At 35.9% G+C, this 17,237-nt stretch overlaps 1 protein-coding gene across 5 annotated transcripts in view; it reads left to right on the top strand.

Moving 5' to 3' along the window:
- The window catches only part of DNAH7 (dynein axonemal heavy chain 7), a 277,543-nt gene that overhangs the window by 200,096 nt on the left and 60,210 nt on the right, over positions 1-17,237 (top strand). For all 5 annotated transcript variants that reach the window (XM_045480573.1, XM_045480572.1, XM_045480576.1 and 2 more), the window contains 3 exons: positions 5,365-5,555; positions 9,520-9,653; positions 10,351-10,686. In XM_045480573.1, coding sequence (XP_045336529.1) covers positions 5,365-5,555; positions 9,520-9,653; positions 10,351-10,686 — 661 coding nt within the window. The remainder of the gene's footprint in view (positions 1-5,364; positions 5,556-9,519; positions 9,654-10,350; positions 10,687-17,237) is intronic.

Here is a 17,237-nt window from a genome sequence, read left to right as displayed (position 1 = left end):
ATTTGAAGTCTAACATAGAATAATGTAGATAATATGTAATAAAAAACTGATATCAGTTGCTCTCCTAAGTGAAATAAGTATTAAAAGAATACTTGGTTTCTTTTATATTTCTGTTGGTAAAGATAACTGTTTTTAGTGAGATTCTCTGCCTTACTCAAAAGATATCAGCAAGCCATGTGTTTGGTGCCTGATCTTGGTTTCCCACAAGCTTTGCAAATACTGATGAGCTGACATTTGGAAATGAGGAAGGAGGTTTTTACATAAACCAGCATTTTGTTAACTTTGATGATAGAAATATGAAGAAAAGCCCGTCTCATTAATTTTTGCTCCTGTGTTTTAACATGAAACATATTTTGATCTAATTAAAAGTTAAAGGAGTCAAAATAAGGAGAGCATTCTGGGATAATTCATATACCTATAGATTTTTGTTCTTTTCCTGTTTTTTTAAGTTTAGAATACTTTTGATTTTTCACTGAGGCTTATAATATAGTAAATATTCAATTCTGAGAGCAGATTTCTTTGAAATAAGGAGGCTATAGAAAACTTAACAGGCTTAAGACTTGATTCTGTTAGTAAGGAATAAATTTTCACTTTTGGGAAAAAGAACTAAGTCTATAATATTTAAGTTTTGTAATATGTATTTTAGCTTTGAAAGGGACTCATACATATTGATATAGACACTCTTAATTCCATTTCAAAATAGGAAACAAATAAGTGTAAAGGATGAAGTTGTATAATATATTTTAGGGAAAAATAATTTGAACATGAGATTTTATTCAAAAAAAATGCTGTCAATAAAAGTTGAGGCAGTTCCACAGAATTTAAACGTTATACTATTTCATAAAAAGAATTTCAGTCCATTTGTTATTCTAGAAAATTAATAGATTTAAAAAATCTGATCCTATAAAAATAAAAATGAGAGATTGGTATCTAGTATCACTGGTGTTGCTTAACATTATTACGAAAGTTCTTTTCAGTGCAGTAAAACAATGAGGATGTGGTAACATTTGGAAAGAGGAAATAACATTTTATTTGCAGACAATATATTTCATCTAGAAAACCAAAGAAAATTAGCTAAAAAGCTATTAGGATACAATAATTTAATGGAGTGTATATATTCCGAAAAGAATATTTAAAAATAACAACCGAGAAAAAAAATAAGTGTGTAGTGATTATACTCAACTAGTGAATAGGAAACAAAACAAAATCAAACAAAAACTTAGGATGACTTTAACAATGCAGAGGAAAAAGGTGACAAAACTTCACAGAAAAATAAGGAGACTTGAGTAAGACCAATCTGTCTGATAGGAAAACTAAATGTTGTAAAGATGTCAACTCTTTCAGAAATAAAAGTTTTGGAAATAATACTAAAACTAACACAGAAGAAAGAAAATAAAAAAGCCAATACCAGTTCAGAAAAAGAGTGAGTTTGAGTGTGCCTGGGTGGCTCAATCGGTTAAGTTTCCAGCTCTGGTTTCAGCTCAGGTCATGATCTCACAGGTTTGTGGGATCGAGCCCCACATCAGGCTCTGCACTGGCAGCATGGAGCCTGCTTGCGATTCTCTCTCTGTCCCTCTTCCACTCATGCACTCTCTCTCTCAAAATAAATAAATAAACGTTAAAAAAAAAAGAGTGAGTTTGGAGTCAACTGGAATAAGTTCTGGAATAAACCCTAATAAATATGAGCCTTTAATGCATCATCGGGTAAGCATTATGAACCAATGGGAGAATGATAGGTCATTCAGCAAATGGTGTTGAAAAAATGGTTTTGTGGAAAAATATATTGAGCCTCCCCTCACACCAAAATATGTTCCAGATGAATTAAGGAATTAAATATGAAAGAAAAAAATAAAAGACATAAATGCTAAAAGAAAACATAGGGGAATGATATCTTGTCTTTATAAAAGAACTTTCTAGGAAAATACACATGGATAAAATAGAAAAGAAAAAGCTTAATAGGTTTGACTCTAAAAATTTTTCAGCTAAGCCAAGAAACACTAAATTTAAGAGATTATCAAGCAATTATAATTTGTGAAATTTATTTGTACCCCAATTTAAACAATCAAACTATACTCAAAATATTTTAAGACAGGAGTGTCTGGCTGGCTCAGTTGGGAGAGCATGTGACTCTTGATCTCAGAGTTGTGAGTTTGAGTCCCACATTGGGCATGGAACCTACTGGAAAACAGTAAATAATTAAAAAATAGTTATAAAATGTATTAAGATCAGGTAGAAACATATTCCCTGCCTTGATATCTGATAAAATTGTGAATTATTGATAAATTTTTAAGCTGTGGCAATTTTAAAAAAGAGTATTTACCTTTCAGAGATAGCCAAATATCTAAAGGTGAAGTTTTAGGATTTCTAGGATTTGTTTGTAAATAATCCAGGATGAGATGAGGAAGAAATGAAAGAAGATTGGCTACATTTGCAAGGGTCAAGGGTCAAAGCTGGATGATTAGTACATCACGTTCAGTGTACTGTTCTTTTTACTTTTGAACAACTTTTGAAAATTTCTACAGGAATATAAAATGTAAAAAGAAATGTAAACAAATTTGAAAACAGGCAGAAAACTGGGGGATGGGGAGCTATTTGCTACCACAGTGTTAAAAAATACAAATGAGGGACACCTGGGTGGCTCAGTTGGTTAAGAACCCAACTTCAGCTCAGGTCATGATCTCACGGTTCGTGAGTTCAAGCCCTGCGTCGGGCTCTGTCCTGACCGCTCAGAGCCTGAAGCCTGCTTCAGATTCTGTGTCTCCCTCTCTCTCTCTGCTCCTCCCCCGCTTGCACTCTGTCTCTCTCTCACAACTAAGTAAACATTTTTAAAAAACAATACAAATGAAGTTTTAAAAACTAGCAATACCCCCATGTTTAGCTGGGTACAGAGTAAAGAAAGAAATTTCCTGATTGCCACTGTGGTTGTATGTGATGATTTGACTATGGTCTGGCCCTCATGATATAAGTGGAAATGCCATTTGTGTTTCTCTGTAAATATCCTTAAGAGATATTTTCCCCGTTTCTGTGTTTTCTTCCTTTCTGATGGTTGGAATGTGGATGTCATTTGAAAGGCCGTTTTGGCCAAAAAGGAGCGCGATGGCAACAACTTGGATCTCTGACCATTTAGACACACTGTCCTTCCCCCTCTAGACTAATTACAGCAGGCTCCCCTTTACACGAGATATAAAGTCCTTCTTTTCCATGTCACTATTTTAGGTTTTTTATCACTTAGAACTGAACCTGATTGTAATACACAGTACACATGTGCCAGGAACAGGGCAAATATACTAATATACAATATCCAGAGGGGGAAAAAATAACTAGACAAAGATCAACTGAAACGTCAAGCCTTGAATACAAGCGTTAACTATTTTTTACCTATCAGATTGCAAAAGTCATGAATATAGTATTTAATGCTGGCAATATCACATCGTGTTTAAAGAAGCTGTGTAAGAACACACACGGCTTAGTTCAAGTATTTGCTTTGTCGTTTACTATGATTTAACTGAAAATTTTACCTCAATTGCCTTGCCTTAGTTTCCCCATATACAAAACTAGGGTGACAATACTCCATGCTTTTGAAAGCATTTGAGAATGAGAAAATAAAATGTCAACACGGTGCCTGGCATTTGTAAGTACAATTTTATAGAAAAACAGGTTTAAAAAATGAGGGCTCATTGCAACTCTGAAATTTCTTCAGCCATTCAGGAAAGTAATTTGGCAATATAAATGGCCTTTAAATTAATTGCGCTTCTAGGACTCCAGCTTGATTAAGTAATCAGAGATAAACACAAGGGTTTATTCAAAAAGATGTTCACTGTAGCATTATTAACAATGGAAAAATGGAAGCAATCTAAATAATAGATTCATGTACTTAATACATTATAATACTCTCATATTATTTAACCATGAAAAATAATCATTTCATTCAGGCAAAATGTGAAAAGGAATTTAAAAATCATCTGACATGCCTGCTTCGGTTAATTAAGATCTCAGCAGTGAAAGAAATTGACAAGACAATTTTAGGAATTCATTTAAGCCAGGAGTAACCTCTGGGAAGGAGCAGAATATGTCTGTAACTGCAGTAGAGGTTCGTCCCAATGTCTCAAGCTTATCCCAATACCCTAAGCTTGTTTCCCATCAAGACTGCACATCTAGTCCCTTGAAGGACTTGTGCAAAACACCATTATTCAAGGTTGGCTGCAATAGCACCCCAAACACCAAAATGTAAGACTAATTTGGCAAATGTGTCATGAGCCCTAACAATGTCCCTGATCTTTCAGCCAGGAATTCCCCTTCTAGAATGCTATCATAAGAAAATATTCTTAAGCACAAGGTTTTTGTATACAGTGCTGTTTGTAACACTGAGAACAGAAAACAATTGAAATATATAATAATAGAGAATTGATTTAAAAAAAGATAAAGTTAATATGTGACTATTATACAGTAATTAAAAGCATGTTTATCAGGTTTAATTGGAATATTTATGCCATAATGTCAAGCAAGATAATTAGGATGCAAAATTAGGTATATTGTTTAGTCTCAATTGTGTATAGAAAAAGATGAATAAAAACACTGAAGAGACAAATTTATCCAACAAATAATTATCAAACATAGTTTTGTGTCATTTTTCTACCCACCTGTATAGGAGTATGAGACAACTGTGTAAAATATTTGAAAGATAAACTGAGGCACACTAAAATTTTTAAATGTTTATTTGAGCAAAACACAATTGGAATTGGGCAGCACCAAACTGGAAGCTGTTAGGGTGCCCCACTGACCAGAGCTGAGGATCGAGAACAAGTAGGGAGCAAAAGCTTAAATAGCTTAAATTTGGCTGTTCGTATTTGGTCAGCCTTAGGGTTTTGATTTTGACTTGATTTTGTAACCTTAAGACTTTTATAAGTTTAGAGCTTGGCTTGCTTACTTAGCTTTAGCCAGCAGCTCAGTCTAATAGCCTCCTTGCTTAATACTTTTAGTCTTTCCTACATTTCCACATGTGCTACATAAGCGTGAGTTACTTTTATGATTAAAAATGTAACCAAATAACTACAACTTGAAACGCTTATTCTCTGGTGTCTCAGACGGGTTTACCTCACTGCCATCATACTTGGGCACGTGGTGAATTGCAGACCAAAAAGCATGGAAGTGTGCACAATGACAAGACAGACCCGCTGGTTAAGCCCTTCCCACAGACTTCCAGTTATTTTTATGATACCATTTCTTTATACTCAGAAGACAAAAATAATTTCATAGGTAACTAGGAATAACAGCAATGTAGAAGGCTAAAAGAGTTTGGAGAGTTGAATGTTTACAGTGAGTATTTAAAATAACATGGCATCTTTTTTTCTGATTTTACTCCAGTGTTACTAGAGAATGTTGGAGAAGAGCTAGATCCTATCCTGGAACCTCTTCTACTCAAACAGACCTTTAAGCAGGGTGGGAGTATATGTATCCGACTCGGGGACTCTACCATTGAATACGCGCCAGATTTCCGCTTCTATATTACTACCAAGCTAAGAAACCCTCATTATCTTCCTGAAACATCAGTAAAGGCCAGTATCTAAAGTGAATGTTTCTTTATCGAATTGTACAATTGATGACTATATTTGCCTCCTAAGCCATAAGAAGAACAGGTCTTCCTAAGAAAAAGATTTTGTCCTTGCTTGGCAGTTCCTGAAATAGCTATAATAATTTCTAAATGTTTATTTTGTGTGTGCATGTAAGTAATAAAGGAGCCTTCAGTGTGCAGTGAAAAGTAAACTTTGAGAATCCAATTTCTATAATTGATATTATTCTTAGAATTTCATCATTAAGGAGAGATGGCACATATGGGCATCCTTTGTAATAAGTGATAATATGCTAATTCTTGGCATTGGCATTAACAAAAATCCATTCTTCTCTCTCAGAATAAGGTTGCTGCTATCTGATTTTTTATAATTACTTAAAGGAACTGATTTTGATCACTAATTCTTTTTAAAATACTAGAAATTCCTTTCAAGAGCAAAGTTAGTTTAAAGTCCTAGTCAATGACTAAAATTACTTGAGATACTGATCTGCAACTGAGCTCCTGGAGGTCATTCCATTTTTTATTCCCAAATCTTGGCACTCGATAAAGTTGACTCTTGATAAATGTTTGTGGAATGAGAGAGGTTAGGGAGGGATAACTTTTATTTACAGAAGGTAGCAAGAGATGGGGTGCCTGGGTGGCTCAGTCGGTGAAGCATCCAACTCTTGATTTTGGTTCAGGTCATGATCTCACAGTTCATGAGATCAATCCTTCCATCCGGCTCTGCGCTGACAGCATGGAGCCTGCTTGGGATTCTGTTTCCCCTCTCTGCGCCCCCCACACCCATGCATGTATGTGTGCTCTCTCTCTCAAAATAAGTTTTTTTTTTTTAAATCTTACAGGAGAGGACATTAAGAAATGTTGATTTTGATTTTGAAAGTTACATATAGAGACAAGATTTATCCAGAGAATTCAAAAACTGTCCTTTATTGGAAATATTTAAATTAACATAGGCATCTCCCTATTGAGGCAGAGGAAACATAAAGATGACCTAATTCATTCCCTCCAAGATGAACAAACATGGTCACTGCTCTCAAGAGATTTACACTGTAAATAATGTATATGTAAAGTGACCATATTTATGACTAAGAAAACACAGGAGTTCAGAATTGGGGACATAATAAAGTATGGCCAGTCTAAAGTATGTCCATTCTAAAGTATGTCCCTACTGCTTCAGGGCAGCCAGGAAGACTGGGGAAAAGTCTTGAGCTTAGTTTTAAAAAAAACACAATGTTAAAATATGGAAGTTCTTGGCCATCTATTTTTAACTTATTAAAATAAATGTTATCTACACACCTAAACTGTGTATTATCTATTTATCTATTAGGAGTGGTAGTATCTAGCAGTGATTAAGAACATAGATTCTGGAGCCAAACTATCTTGGTGCAAATCCTAGTTTTATCACTTGCCAATTGTGTGATGTTATTCAACCTCTCTGTGGCTCTATTTCCTAGTCTATAAGCAGGAATAATGTGTACCTCATGGAGGGGTATAAAGGCTAATTAAATTAATCTGTGCCAATGCTTAGACTAAGGCCCACCACATAGTGTTGTTTGAGTGTTAACAATTAGCATTATTATTTAGCTTTTAAATATAAGTGAGAAAGAGTGAAGCATAAGAGAAAATGATAAAATCCCAAAGCTGTGTTAAAATTTTTTTAATAGATGACGTGGTAAGCCATGTTTACTTTTCAGTAAAATCTATGAAAATATCACAACTAACCAACGATTCTTAGTTGACAAGTAACTAGTTATAGAAGTCATAAACTGCTGTGGGGAAGAAACTGATCTATGATTCAGTCCTGAAATCCTTAAGATCCCTAGAGTGCCTTATTGCTTCATTATTTTTAATTGCTGGGATTGATTAAACAGGGATTAGAAAACATAGTGAGGTAGTTACTTGCTTTCATTTACAAATTAAAATACTTCCTCTTCATCCTATTTTTAGGATCTTTTATGTACCTTTGCTTTCAAAAGTTCCCAAGGGATGATATCATGCTGCTATAATCCTTTTGAATCTAAATGAAAATAAAATTATGAAATCATATTTTATATAACTTGAAATGTTTCTTTGTTATTATTTGTTTGAATGTTTATTGTTATTTGTGAGCAAATGCCTAGATTTACAAAATCTTGATCTCGAAAGATCTAACATTAATGGAATATGAATGAATACCTCCTTGTATCTGAATACAATGAGATAGAATTTGTAAAACATAAATTTCCCTCAGTACTATGGCTATAGCTTGGGGATTAAAGGAAATCTAACTTGTGCACTTGTTTTCTCATGCCAACAGGGAAACTCTCTCGAAAGCTTAATTTTTTTCCACGAATAAATGCCAAAGCAGTAGAGAATTACAAAACAACATTTAATGGAGTTTTTAATTGCTCGATTTCAGGAATTTCTTATTATCCCATCTAAATTTATGATTATGCTCATGTAATCTATACTAAGTGTCCCACCATGGGTCAGGTGAGGGGAAAAGCTTAACCCAGAGGAAACCACCGTGGAGAAGGTGCCGGGTTTGGGCAGAGAAGGGAGTCACCTTCCTAGGGGTACTGCAAGCAGCTGTTTTACACTTTCTGAAAATTTTCTTACAAAGGCAGAATGACTCCATTCTTGCAAAGGAAATAGTCTCAAATTCTCTTACTAGGGAAAGGTGGGGAAGCATAAAGTCTCCCACTCAGCAGCCAGAGCTGAAGAACATGCAGACATTTCCTAGTTGGTGTGCATGGGACTCCACAATTAGTTCAGCATATCAAAAATGAAAGGTACATGGAAAGGAGGGGTGAGAGGTGATGCTCAAGACCTAAGTGCAGACCTGAACTCAAGACACACAGGCAGAGGGCAGGCAGATTGCAAAATAGATGTTTAAAAAGGGCGGGGTGGGGGGGAATAAAGGTTGGGGGACAGTGCTCAACATAACCCAAGGTCAGGTAAATATTTATTGACTTATGGGTTTATTGATGACCAGAGCCAGAAAGTTCCTATAGTTTATTGCTGTGTGTATTTATGGATGTGTGGAGGCTGGGATGAGAGTAGACTGTAGAGGGCTGAAAAATGAAATGAGATAGAGACAGAAAGCTTATATAAACAACAGTTTCAATAAATACGGTCGTGAGAACACAAAGGGAGATCATTCCACAGCTGAAAGGGATTGTGGGAGAGCAAGAGAATGACTTACTAGTTTATTTGTTTTATGAAAGGAGAGACCTGACCATGATTACTTTCCTACTTATGGGAAGGAACCAGAGAAGGAGGAATTGTAAGATGTAGAACCAAAGCCTGTAAGAGCCATTAGATACTGGGATGAAGCTTTAGACTTCACCTTGGAGTTGGTGGACTTCAACTTGGTAGACTGCACCTTGATGGACACCATTAAAATGTACATTCCCTAGTTCACAATAGTAGCTATTCATATTGTAACATGATTGTATAATAGGCCATATTATAATATTGTATTGCGTGTCATACATTATGTAATATGATTATCACATTGTAAATATCATACATACGCTACTCAAGTAATAATAGTGTTCTTTTTCCTCCTATCTCACTTGGTAAGAGTTCCCTTTACTTTTTGACACCACTATGATCCTTAACCTATAACTCAGCTGGTCCAGCCAGTATGAAGGATAGCTTCCAACCTGACCCTAATTGATTTGAGGATTAAACAGTTGTCAGAAACTGGGCCAGTTCGAAACAGGAATAAAATTGATCGCCAAACAAAACCCTTTGAAATACTGCATTTATGACTCTGAGAAACTTTGGTGGGTTTTTAATCTGGCAGTCAAGCTTGCATTTACCTTTAATCATCATCTCTACAGATTCCACTTTTCACACATTCCTACCATAGTAAATAGAGCCTGTTTTAAGATCAGAACTGAAAAAAGCAGAGGCTTTCTCAATAGACGTAATGATGCAGTTCTTGAATATTCTTTCATTTACAGGTAACGTTATTAAACTTCATGATCACGTCTGAAGGGATGCAAGATCAGTTGTTGGGCATTGTAGTGGCACGCGAAAGGCCAGACCTCGAAGAGGAAAAGCAAGCCCTGATACTACAAGGAGCTGAAAACAAAAGGTTTCACACATTATGAAACACAAAATCGCTCTGACTTGTTTCAAGATCACTTAGAATGGATTAGAGTACATTGTAAAGAACTATCTTGTTAGTTTTAGTAGGAACATCAAATGGGGAGATTGAAGAGGAAAATCTAAAGCATTAGAAGCCCTCTATGTGAGTCTGGAAAATTGCGTGAGAGTATAATCTTCCGTACAAGTTCTAGGGCACTGGAAGAACCGGAAGGCTGCCACAACTCATGGCAAAAGTTGTAATATTCGTTGTGTAGCTGACATTATCTCTTTTCATCAGGGCACGGTCTGAAAGAATACGTTGCATCCCACTTTCTGCTTGTAATATCTCTATCGTAGACACAAAGGGCAAAGCTCTAGAAGTCATGAAACTCTTCAAAAACTAAATGGAGTGATACTTTCTGTGCACTCAGGGCTGAGGTACTTGATGGCAGAGCAGACTGGTTTACACCTCTCTCTCTAGTTCCCATGCAAATGATCGTTGGAAAGAGAAGTGGAGCAGAACCTGACTTTTTGACATTTTGTGAGATAAAAAATTAATTATACAATAGCACCGTTACGGGTATTTGTCACAAAGTGATGCATTTCTTTAGGTTCCGAGCCCTTTGTTTCTTATACAAGAATGTGTGCACAAAGGGATTTTAAATGATTTCTTTTTCTTCTGAGAAAATTGTGTTTTATTCCAGGCAGTTAAAAGAAATAGAAGACAAGATTTTAGAAATTCTTTCATCTTCAGAAGGCAATATATTAGAAGATGAAACTGCTATTAAGATATTATCTTCCTCCAAGGCTTTGGCTAATGAGATTTCTCAAAAGCAGGAAGTAGCCGAAGAGACGGAGAAAAAGATTGATGCCACCCGCATGGGCTATCGGCCTATTGCCGTCCATTCCACCATCCTGTTCTTCTCTATCGCTGATCTAGCTAACATCGAGCCCATGTACCAATACTCACTGACCTGGTTTATTAACCTTTACATCCTGTCTATCGAAAATTCAGAGAAATCAGAGGTTTTAGTAAAAAGGTATGTAAAAGAAATACTAATTAATACTAATACTAGTACTAACCAGTGCATGAACATTAAATAGTAATTGATGCCTTTCATTGTTGTTACAGAATGGTGTGAGCATTACAGTTATGGCTAAAGCAAACTTAATTAATTATTGTACTAGAAATAAATTTGAGGGTTAGAAAAGGAACAGATGTGACCAAATTCAGTCTGCCAGGAAATCATTTATAGGGAGATAGGATTACAATGTAATCATAAAAAGAGGAGACATTTATCTCTGTTTATCATGTGCAAAATGTATTTGTGATGGGAGATAGGGAAAGAAGAGTTAATACCCCTGAAAGACAGGACTCTTACCCTCTGTAACCTAGCGTTCCAAAAGTTTTAAATTTACCTTTTGATATACACATATTTACAATTTGTCCAGTAACAGGGTTGTAAAAAATATTGTTGTGATTATTTGTGTTATTCTTACTGATAAAAAATAGTTTATTTTATTGTTGGCTACTGTAATCAGCAGTGGAATTAAGACCTTACAGTAAAAGCATGAGAGAATAAAATTTCATCTTATTAATTATCAGCGAGACAAATTTTAGTTTGACATTAAACTAACTTTTTTGATCAATACGAAGCTAGATACTTCAGTTTCTTGACTGTTCATACCCACAAAGGAAACCCAGTTTAATACTTAACCACTTGGCAACGAAGAATTGTTTTTTAGAAATTCAAAATGCTAAAATCCTGAAAATCGAATCGAATTCCTGTCATTTGTCATGATAGAACTCCACTAAATTTTGAATATTCTCAGACTGAACAGTTTCTTGTATCATTATTTTACAAGCTTGAATATGAGGTCAGTAAAGGTGCAAGACTGACACACGGTTTAGCGATTTTTCAGCTGTCTCCCCATGAGAATGAGGAGCGAGTGAGTATCTTCAGGAAGAATTGCACGGTGGTGGAGTTTAAAGTATGTTTTTATGTTACGATCTTTGAAAAGTTTAGTGTATTTCTCTATTTCTTCCAGTACCTGGAATTTTCAAGGGTAGCAAGGATAACTGAAGCATAGGAAACAAAATTATAAGCCATCTTCCTTAGAAAAGGTCCCAGCTATTTGCATTCTGTGAGTTAATTGAACAAGCAGGTCTGCTTTTCACACTAGATTCTGACTTCCCCAGGGGAAAGGTTTCTTAATATTCCCGGAACTTAGCACAGTGCTAATCACATGGAGCCACAACAGTAAATGATGTTTTGCCTTTCACTGTAGTTCTTTTATCTACCTTGCTTACAGCAATAGCCACCAAAATGTTATCATCTTAACTAGTTTTCAATTAAGGTATTTGCTGGAGTCTAGAGAAGAACATTTCTTTGCTCTGTCTCTTAAAGATATGTTTTGTGTATAAGATTTAAAAATTAGAACAATTTTTTGCTTCACAAATACTTATTAGTTGCTTTATTATCTCTTGTTACATCAAATTAGAACTCATCCACAGATATGACGGGCTTCTTCATAACTGTGATATAGTCCCTTATGATTTAGAGAAAATAAAATTCTTTTAGCCAGATACGAGACTTGGGTAGAATCTAGAAAACAAAATATGTCTTTTTTCATTAAAATTCTTTAATTTAAATGCAGTGAAAGTCATATTCATGACTCCAGTGATCCTGAAAGTGTAATTCTGGAGCCAACCAAAGAGTAAATGAGAAAACCACATTTGAAAACGTAAAAAAAAATTTTTTTTAAATCTTTATTTATTTTGAGAGAGAGACAGAGTATGAACAGGGGAGGAGCTGAGGGGAGGGAGAAACAGAATCAGAAGCAGGCTTCAGGCCCTGACCTGTCAGCACAGAGCCCGACGCGGGGCTTGAACTCATGAACTGTGAGATGGTGACCTGAGCCGGAGTCGGATGCTCAACCGACTGAGCCACCCAGGCGCCCCTATATTTGAAAACTTTTATTGAAATTAGAGTATACACACAGAGACATGCAGAAATCAGAAGTATTTACTCAGTGAGCTTTTATTATTGAGCACGCCTGTGTAACTAGCCCCCAGACCAAGACCCAGAACATTATCGACAACCCAGAAACCCCATTTTGTGTCCCTTTTAGTGACTGACCAATCCCCTTCCACCAAGGTAAAGATTGTCCCGACTTCCAGCACCGTAGATCAGTTTTGTCTGTTTGAGAACATCATATGAATGGAATCACACAGCACGTGCTCCTGTGTGTCTGGCATCTTAGACTCAGAGTTGCATTTGTGAAATCCACATTGTTTTGTACAGTGCAGTGGTTTATTCACTCTGATTGTTACGTGGTGTCCCAGTGCACTAGTGTATTGTAGAAGTATCAAAACAAAATCTTTTCTCATCCTAGAAGTTTTTTTCTCCACAAAGGTAGTAGAGAAAGAAAACACTTTGATGATTCAGTAAACATTAAACCAGAATATAATGCACGTTAAGAGGGTGCAAAGGCAGAAATCACATCCCAAACTCACCTGCTAACTGAAGTGACCATCTGTGTTAACAAACTGGCGTTAGCCAGAAGGAAAACAAATGTGAGTTGTATAAGGGCTCCTTTTCACCACATCCTCACCAGCACTTACTATATCTTGACTTCTCGATGATAGCCGTTCTTTTCGGTGTGAGGTGATCTCTCACTGTAGTTTTGATTTGCATTTTTCTGGTAATTGGTGATACTGAACATCTGTTCATGCACCTGTTGGCCATTTTAATGTCCTCTTTAGAAATATGTCTATTTAGATCTTCTGTCAATTTTTAATCAGATTGTTTTCTTGTTATTAAATTCTTAGTTCTTTGTATATTTGGGTTATTAACTCTTTATTTGATACATGGGTTTGCAAAAATTTTCTCCTATGGCTGCCCTTTCTCTCTCTCTCTCTCTAAGTATAGTTGACACACAATGTTACATAGTTTCGGGTGTATGGTGTACAACATAGTGATCAGACAAGACCATATGTTGTGCTACACTCACCACAAGCATAGCTGCCGTCTGTCACCACACGACACTATTGCAATACCTTTGACTTATTCCCGATGCTGTACCTTTTATTCCTGTGACTTATTCGTTCCATAATAACTGGAAACCTGTATCTCCCAGTCCCCTTCATCCATTTTGCTCATCTTCCCCCAACCCCTCCCCTCTGGCAACCATAAGTTCTCTGTATTCATGGATCGGTTTCTGCTTTTTGTGTCTTTGTTTTGTTTTTTAGATTCCACATAGGAGTTAAGTCATATGGTATTTGTCTTTCTCTGACATATTTCACTTAGCATAATACCCTGTAGTCTCAACCATGTTGTTGCAAACGGCAAGATCTCATTCTTTTCTATGACTGAGGAATATTCCATTGTGTGTGTGTGTGTGTGTGTGTGTGTGTGTGTGTGTATGTATATATGTGTGTATATACACACACATATATACATACACACACATATATATACACATATGTATATACATGTATATATACACATATGTATATATATATACATACACACACACAAACACACATTTTCTTTATCTGTTCATCAATTGATGGACACTTGGGCTGCTTCCATTTCTTGGCTATTATAAATAATGCTGCAATAATCATAGGTGTGCATATATTTTCCAAATTAGTGTTTTCCTTTATCTTTGGTTAAATACCCAGTAGTAGAATCACTGGGTATTTTTAAGTTTTTGAGGACCTTCCATACTATTTTCCACAGTGGCTGCACCAGTTTACTTTTCCTCTAACAGTGCACTAGAGTTCCTTTTTCTCCACATCCTCCCCAATGCTGGTTGTTTCTTGTCTTTTTGATTCTCGTGATTCTGACAGGTGTCAGGTCATACCTCACCGTGGTTTTGATTTGCATCTCCTTGATGACTAGTAATATCAAGCATCTTTTCATGTGTCTGTTTGACATCTGTATGTCTTTGGGAAAATATCTACTCAGGTCCTCTGCCCATTTTTTTAGTCAGATTATTTGGTTTTTTTGGTGTTGAGTTGTGTAAATTGTTTATATATTCTGGATATTAATCCGTTATCAGATAAATCATTTGTGCATCTCTTCTCCCATTCAGTAGGTTGACTTTTTGTTTTGTTGATGGCTTCCTTCACCGTGCAAAAGCTTTTTATTTTTGGTGTAGTCTCAATAGTTTATTTTTGCTTTTGTTTCCCTCGCCTAAGGCAACTTATCTAGAAAAATGTTGCTAAACCCAGTGTCAAAGAAATTACTGCCTGTTTTCTCCTAGAAGTTTTATGGTTTCAGGTCTCACATTTAGGTCTTTAATCCATTTTATTTGTGTGTATGTTGTCAGAAAATGCTCCAGTTTTATTCTTTTGCATGTAACTGTCCAGTTTTCCCAGCACCGTTTGTTGAAGAGAGTGTCTTTTCCCCCATTGTATATTTTTCCCTCCTTTGTCATAGATTAAGGGTGGGTTTATCTCTGGGTGCTATTTTGTTAATAGTTTCTTTTGTTGTGCAGAAGCTTTGGGGTTTGATGTAGTCCCATTTGTTGATTTTTGCTTTTTTTATGCTTTTAGCGTCATGTCCAAGAAAACCATTGCTAAAATCAATTTTGACAGGTTTCTTCCTGTTAGAAATTTTATGGTTTTAGGGCTTATGTTTAGGTCTTTGACCCATTTTGAGTTAATTTTTGTGAGTGGTATGAGATAGGTGTCCATTTTCATTCTTCTGCATGTATGTTCTGCCATTTGGACATAGATTGACCGTGAGCACATTATGCTAACCAAGATCAGTCAGGGAAAGACAAGTACCGTGTGATATCACCTATATATGGAATAAAAAAAAATCGTGCATTTAAGAGAAAAGCAGTAAAGTGGTGGTTGCCAGGTGAAGGAGATTGGGAGGTTAAGACTGATGGTGTTTAAGGATATAAACTTGTAACAACTAATAAAAGTATCTCTTATTTTACTCAGCAACAAACATTTCATTTTTGTTTGCTTTTTAAATTTTTTTTATATTTATTTATTTTTGAGAGAGAGAGACAGAACACAAGTGGGGGAGGGGCAGAGAGAGAGGGAGACACAGAATCTGAAGCAGGCGCCAGGCTCTGAGCTGTCAGCACAAAACTCGATGCAGGGCTTGAACCTACGAACCATGAGATCATGACTTGCGCTGAAGTCAGACACTTAACTGACTGAGCCACCCATGCACAGCATTTTTGTTTGCCTTGTGTTTTTAAAATAACATTTATTTTTAGTATTTATTTTTGAGAGAGAGAGAGTGAGACAGAGTGTGAGCTGGGGAGGGCCAGAAAGAGAGGGAGACACAGAATCGGAAGCAGGCTCCAGGCTCTGAGCTGTCAGCGCAGAGCCGGATGCGGGGCTTGAACCATGAGCCGTGAGAAGAAAATGACCTGAGCCAAAGTTGAACGCTTAACTGACTGAGGCACCCACGCACTCCATTTTTGTTTGCCTTCTGATGGCTATTATTCGTAGTAATTCTTACTTAAGTATTACAAAAACATATGTTATGATTGCTATGAGATGTACTGTGAAATAGCCATAATTTGGTTCATCTGTTTCTTATAAAATGTTAATATAATAAAATAAATGAATAACTATTGCAAAACACCTGTAAGTACAGAAACAAAAACCTAACAAGGATAGAGCTTTGTCAAAGGGACCAAACTGAAATCTCTCTCTCTCTGAGAAAACAAGTGGACACACACACACACACACACACACACACACACACACACTGTTGTTTTTTTCCTTCCACTTCTATCAAGATCATTTTTTCCATGTTATTAAATATTCTTCTGAAACTATTTTTAATAGTTGCACAATATACCATTTTATGAATGTGCCATAATTTTCTTAATGTAAGACTCACAAGTAGTCTCCAGCCTTTGAATTATAACTAATACTGCAATAAGTATAAATGTCCACACTGGTAATTATTTCCGTAGGCTAGAATCCCAAAATCAGAACGAAGGTGTTTACTTCTTTCAGACTCCTGATACAAATTCCTTTCCTGGAAAGTTATTCAAATATACAACTCCACTGAAGGAACATCAATGATCTTATATCCCTGTGTCATGCATTAGCATTGAAAATGATCATTTTTATCCTTTTTCACTGTAACAGATTATTAAAATATTGTATTTTAATCTGCGTTTTTATCATGGATGAGACTGACCTTGAACTTGTAATATGAGTGACCATTATAATTTTCTCTTCAATCTTCCTATCTACAAGAAGAAATTTGTCTTAAAGTGTAGACATTTTTATTTTATTCTAGAAAGACCAAGCCTGAGTTACCCTGTATTAATTGTACTGTTACAGATGAGACAAATTAAATACTAAGTGTGAAAAGACCATTATTAGCCTAAAAATGGGGACAGGAGTAGTATTATTATTTTAAGTCTTCTGAGAATTCAACTACATTTCAGCAACTAGTTTCAAAGCCCTCTCTATCAAGCCCCTTTTCAGAGTTCTCAACCAGAAATAAAATGCATCAATTTGTTTAATATTCTTTATGAGAATGCTGGCTGGGGACAAAATAATTGAAGACATAGGCCAGTAAGGAAAAAAATAGAGTTGTGA

Source organism: Leopardus geoffroyi, chromosome C1 (assembly GCF_018350155.1).
Source record: "Leopardus geoffroyi isolate Oge1 chromosome C1, O.geoffroyi_Oge1_pat1.0, whole genome shotgun sequence".
NCBI classification, from domain to species: Eukaryota; Metazoa; Chordata; class Mammalia; order Carnivora; family Felidae; genus Leopardus; species Leopardus geoffroyi.
This window is presented reverse-complemented; position numbering and strand designations above follow the sequence as displayed.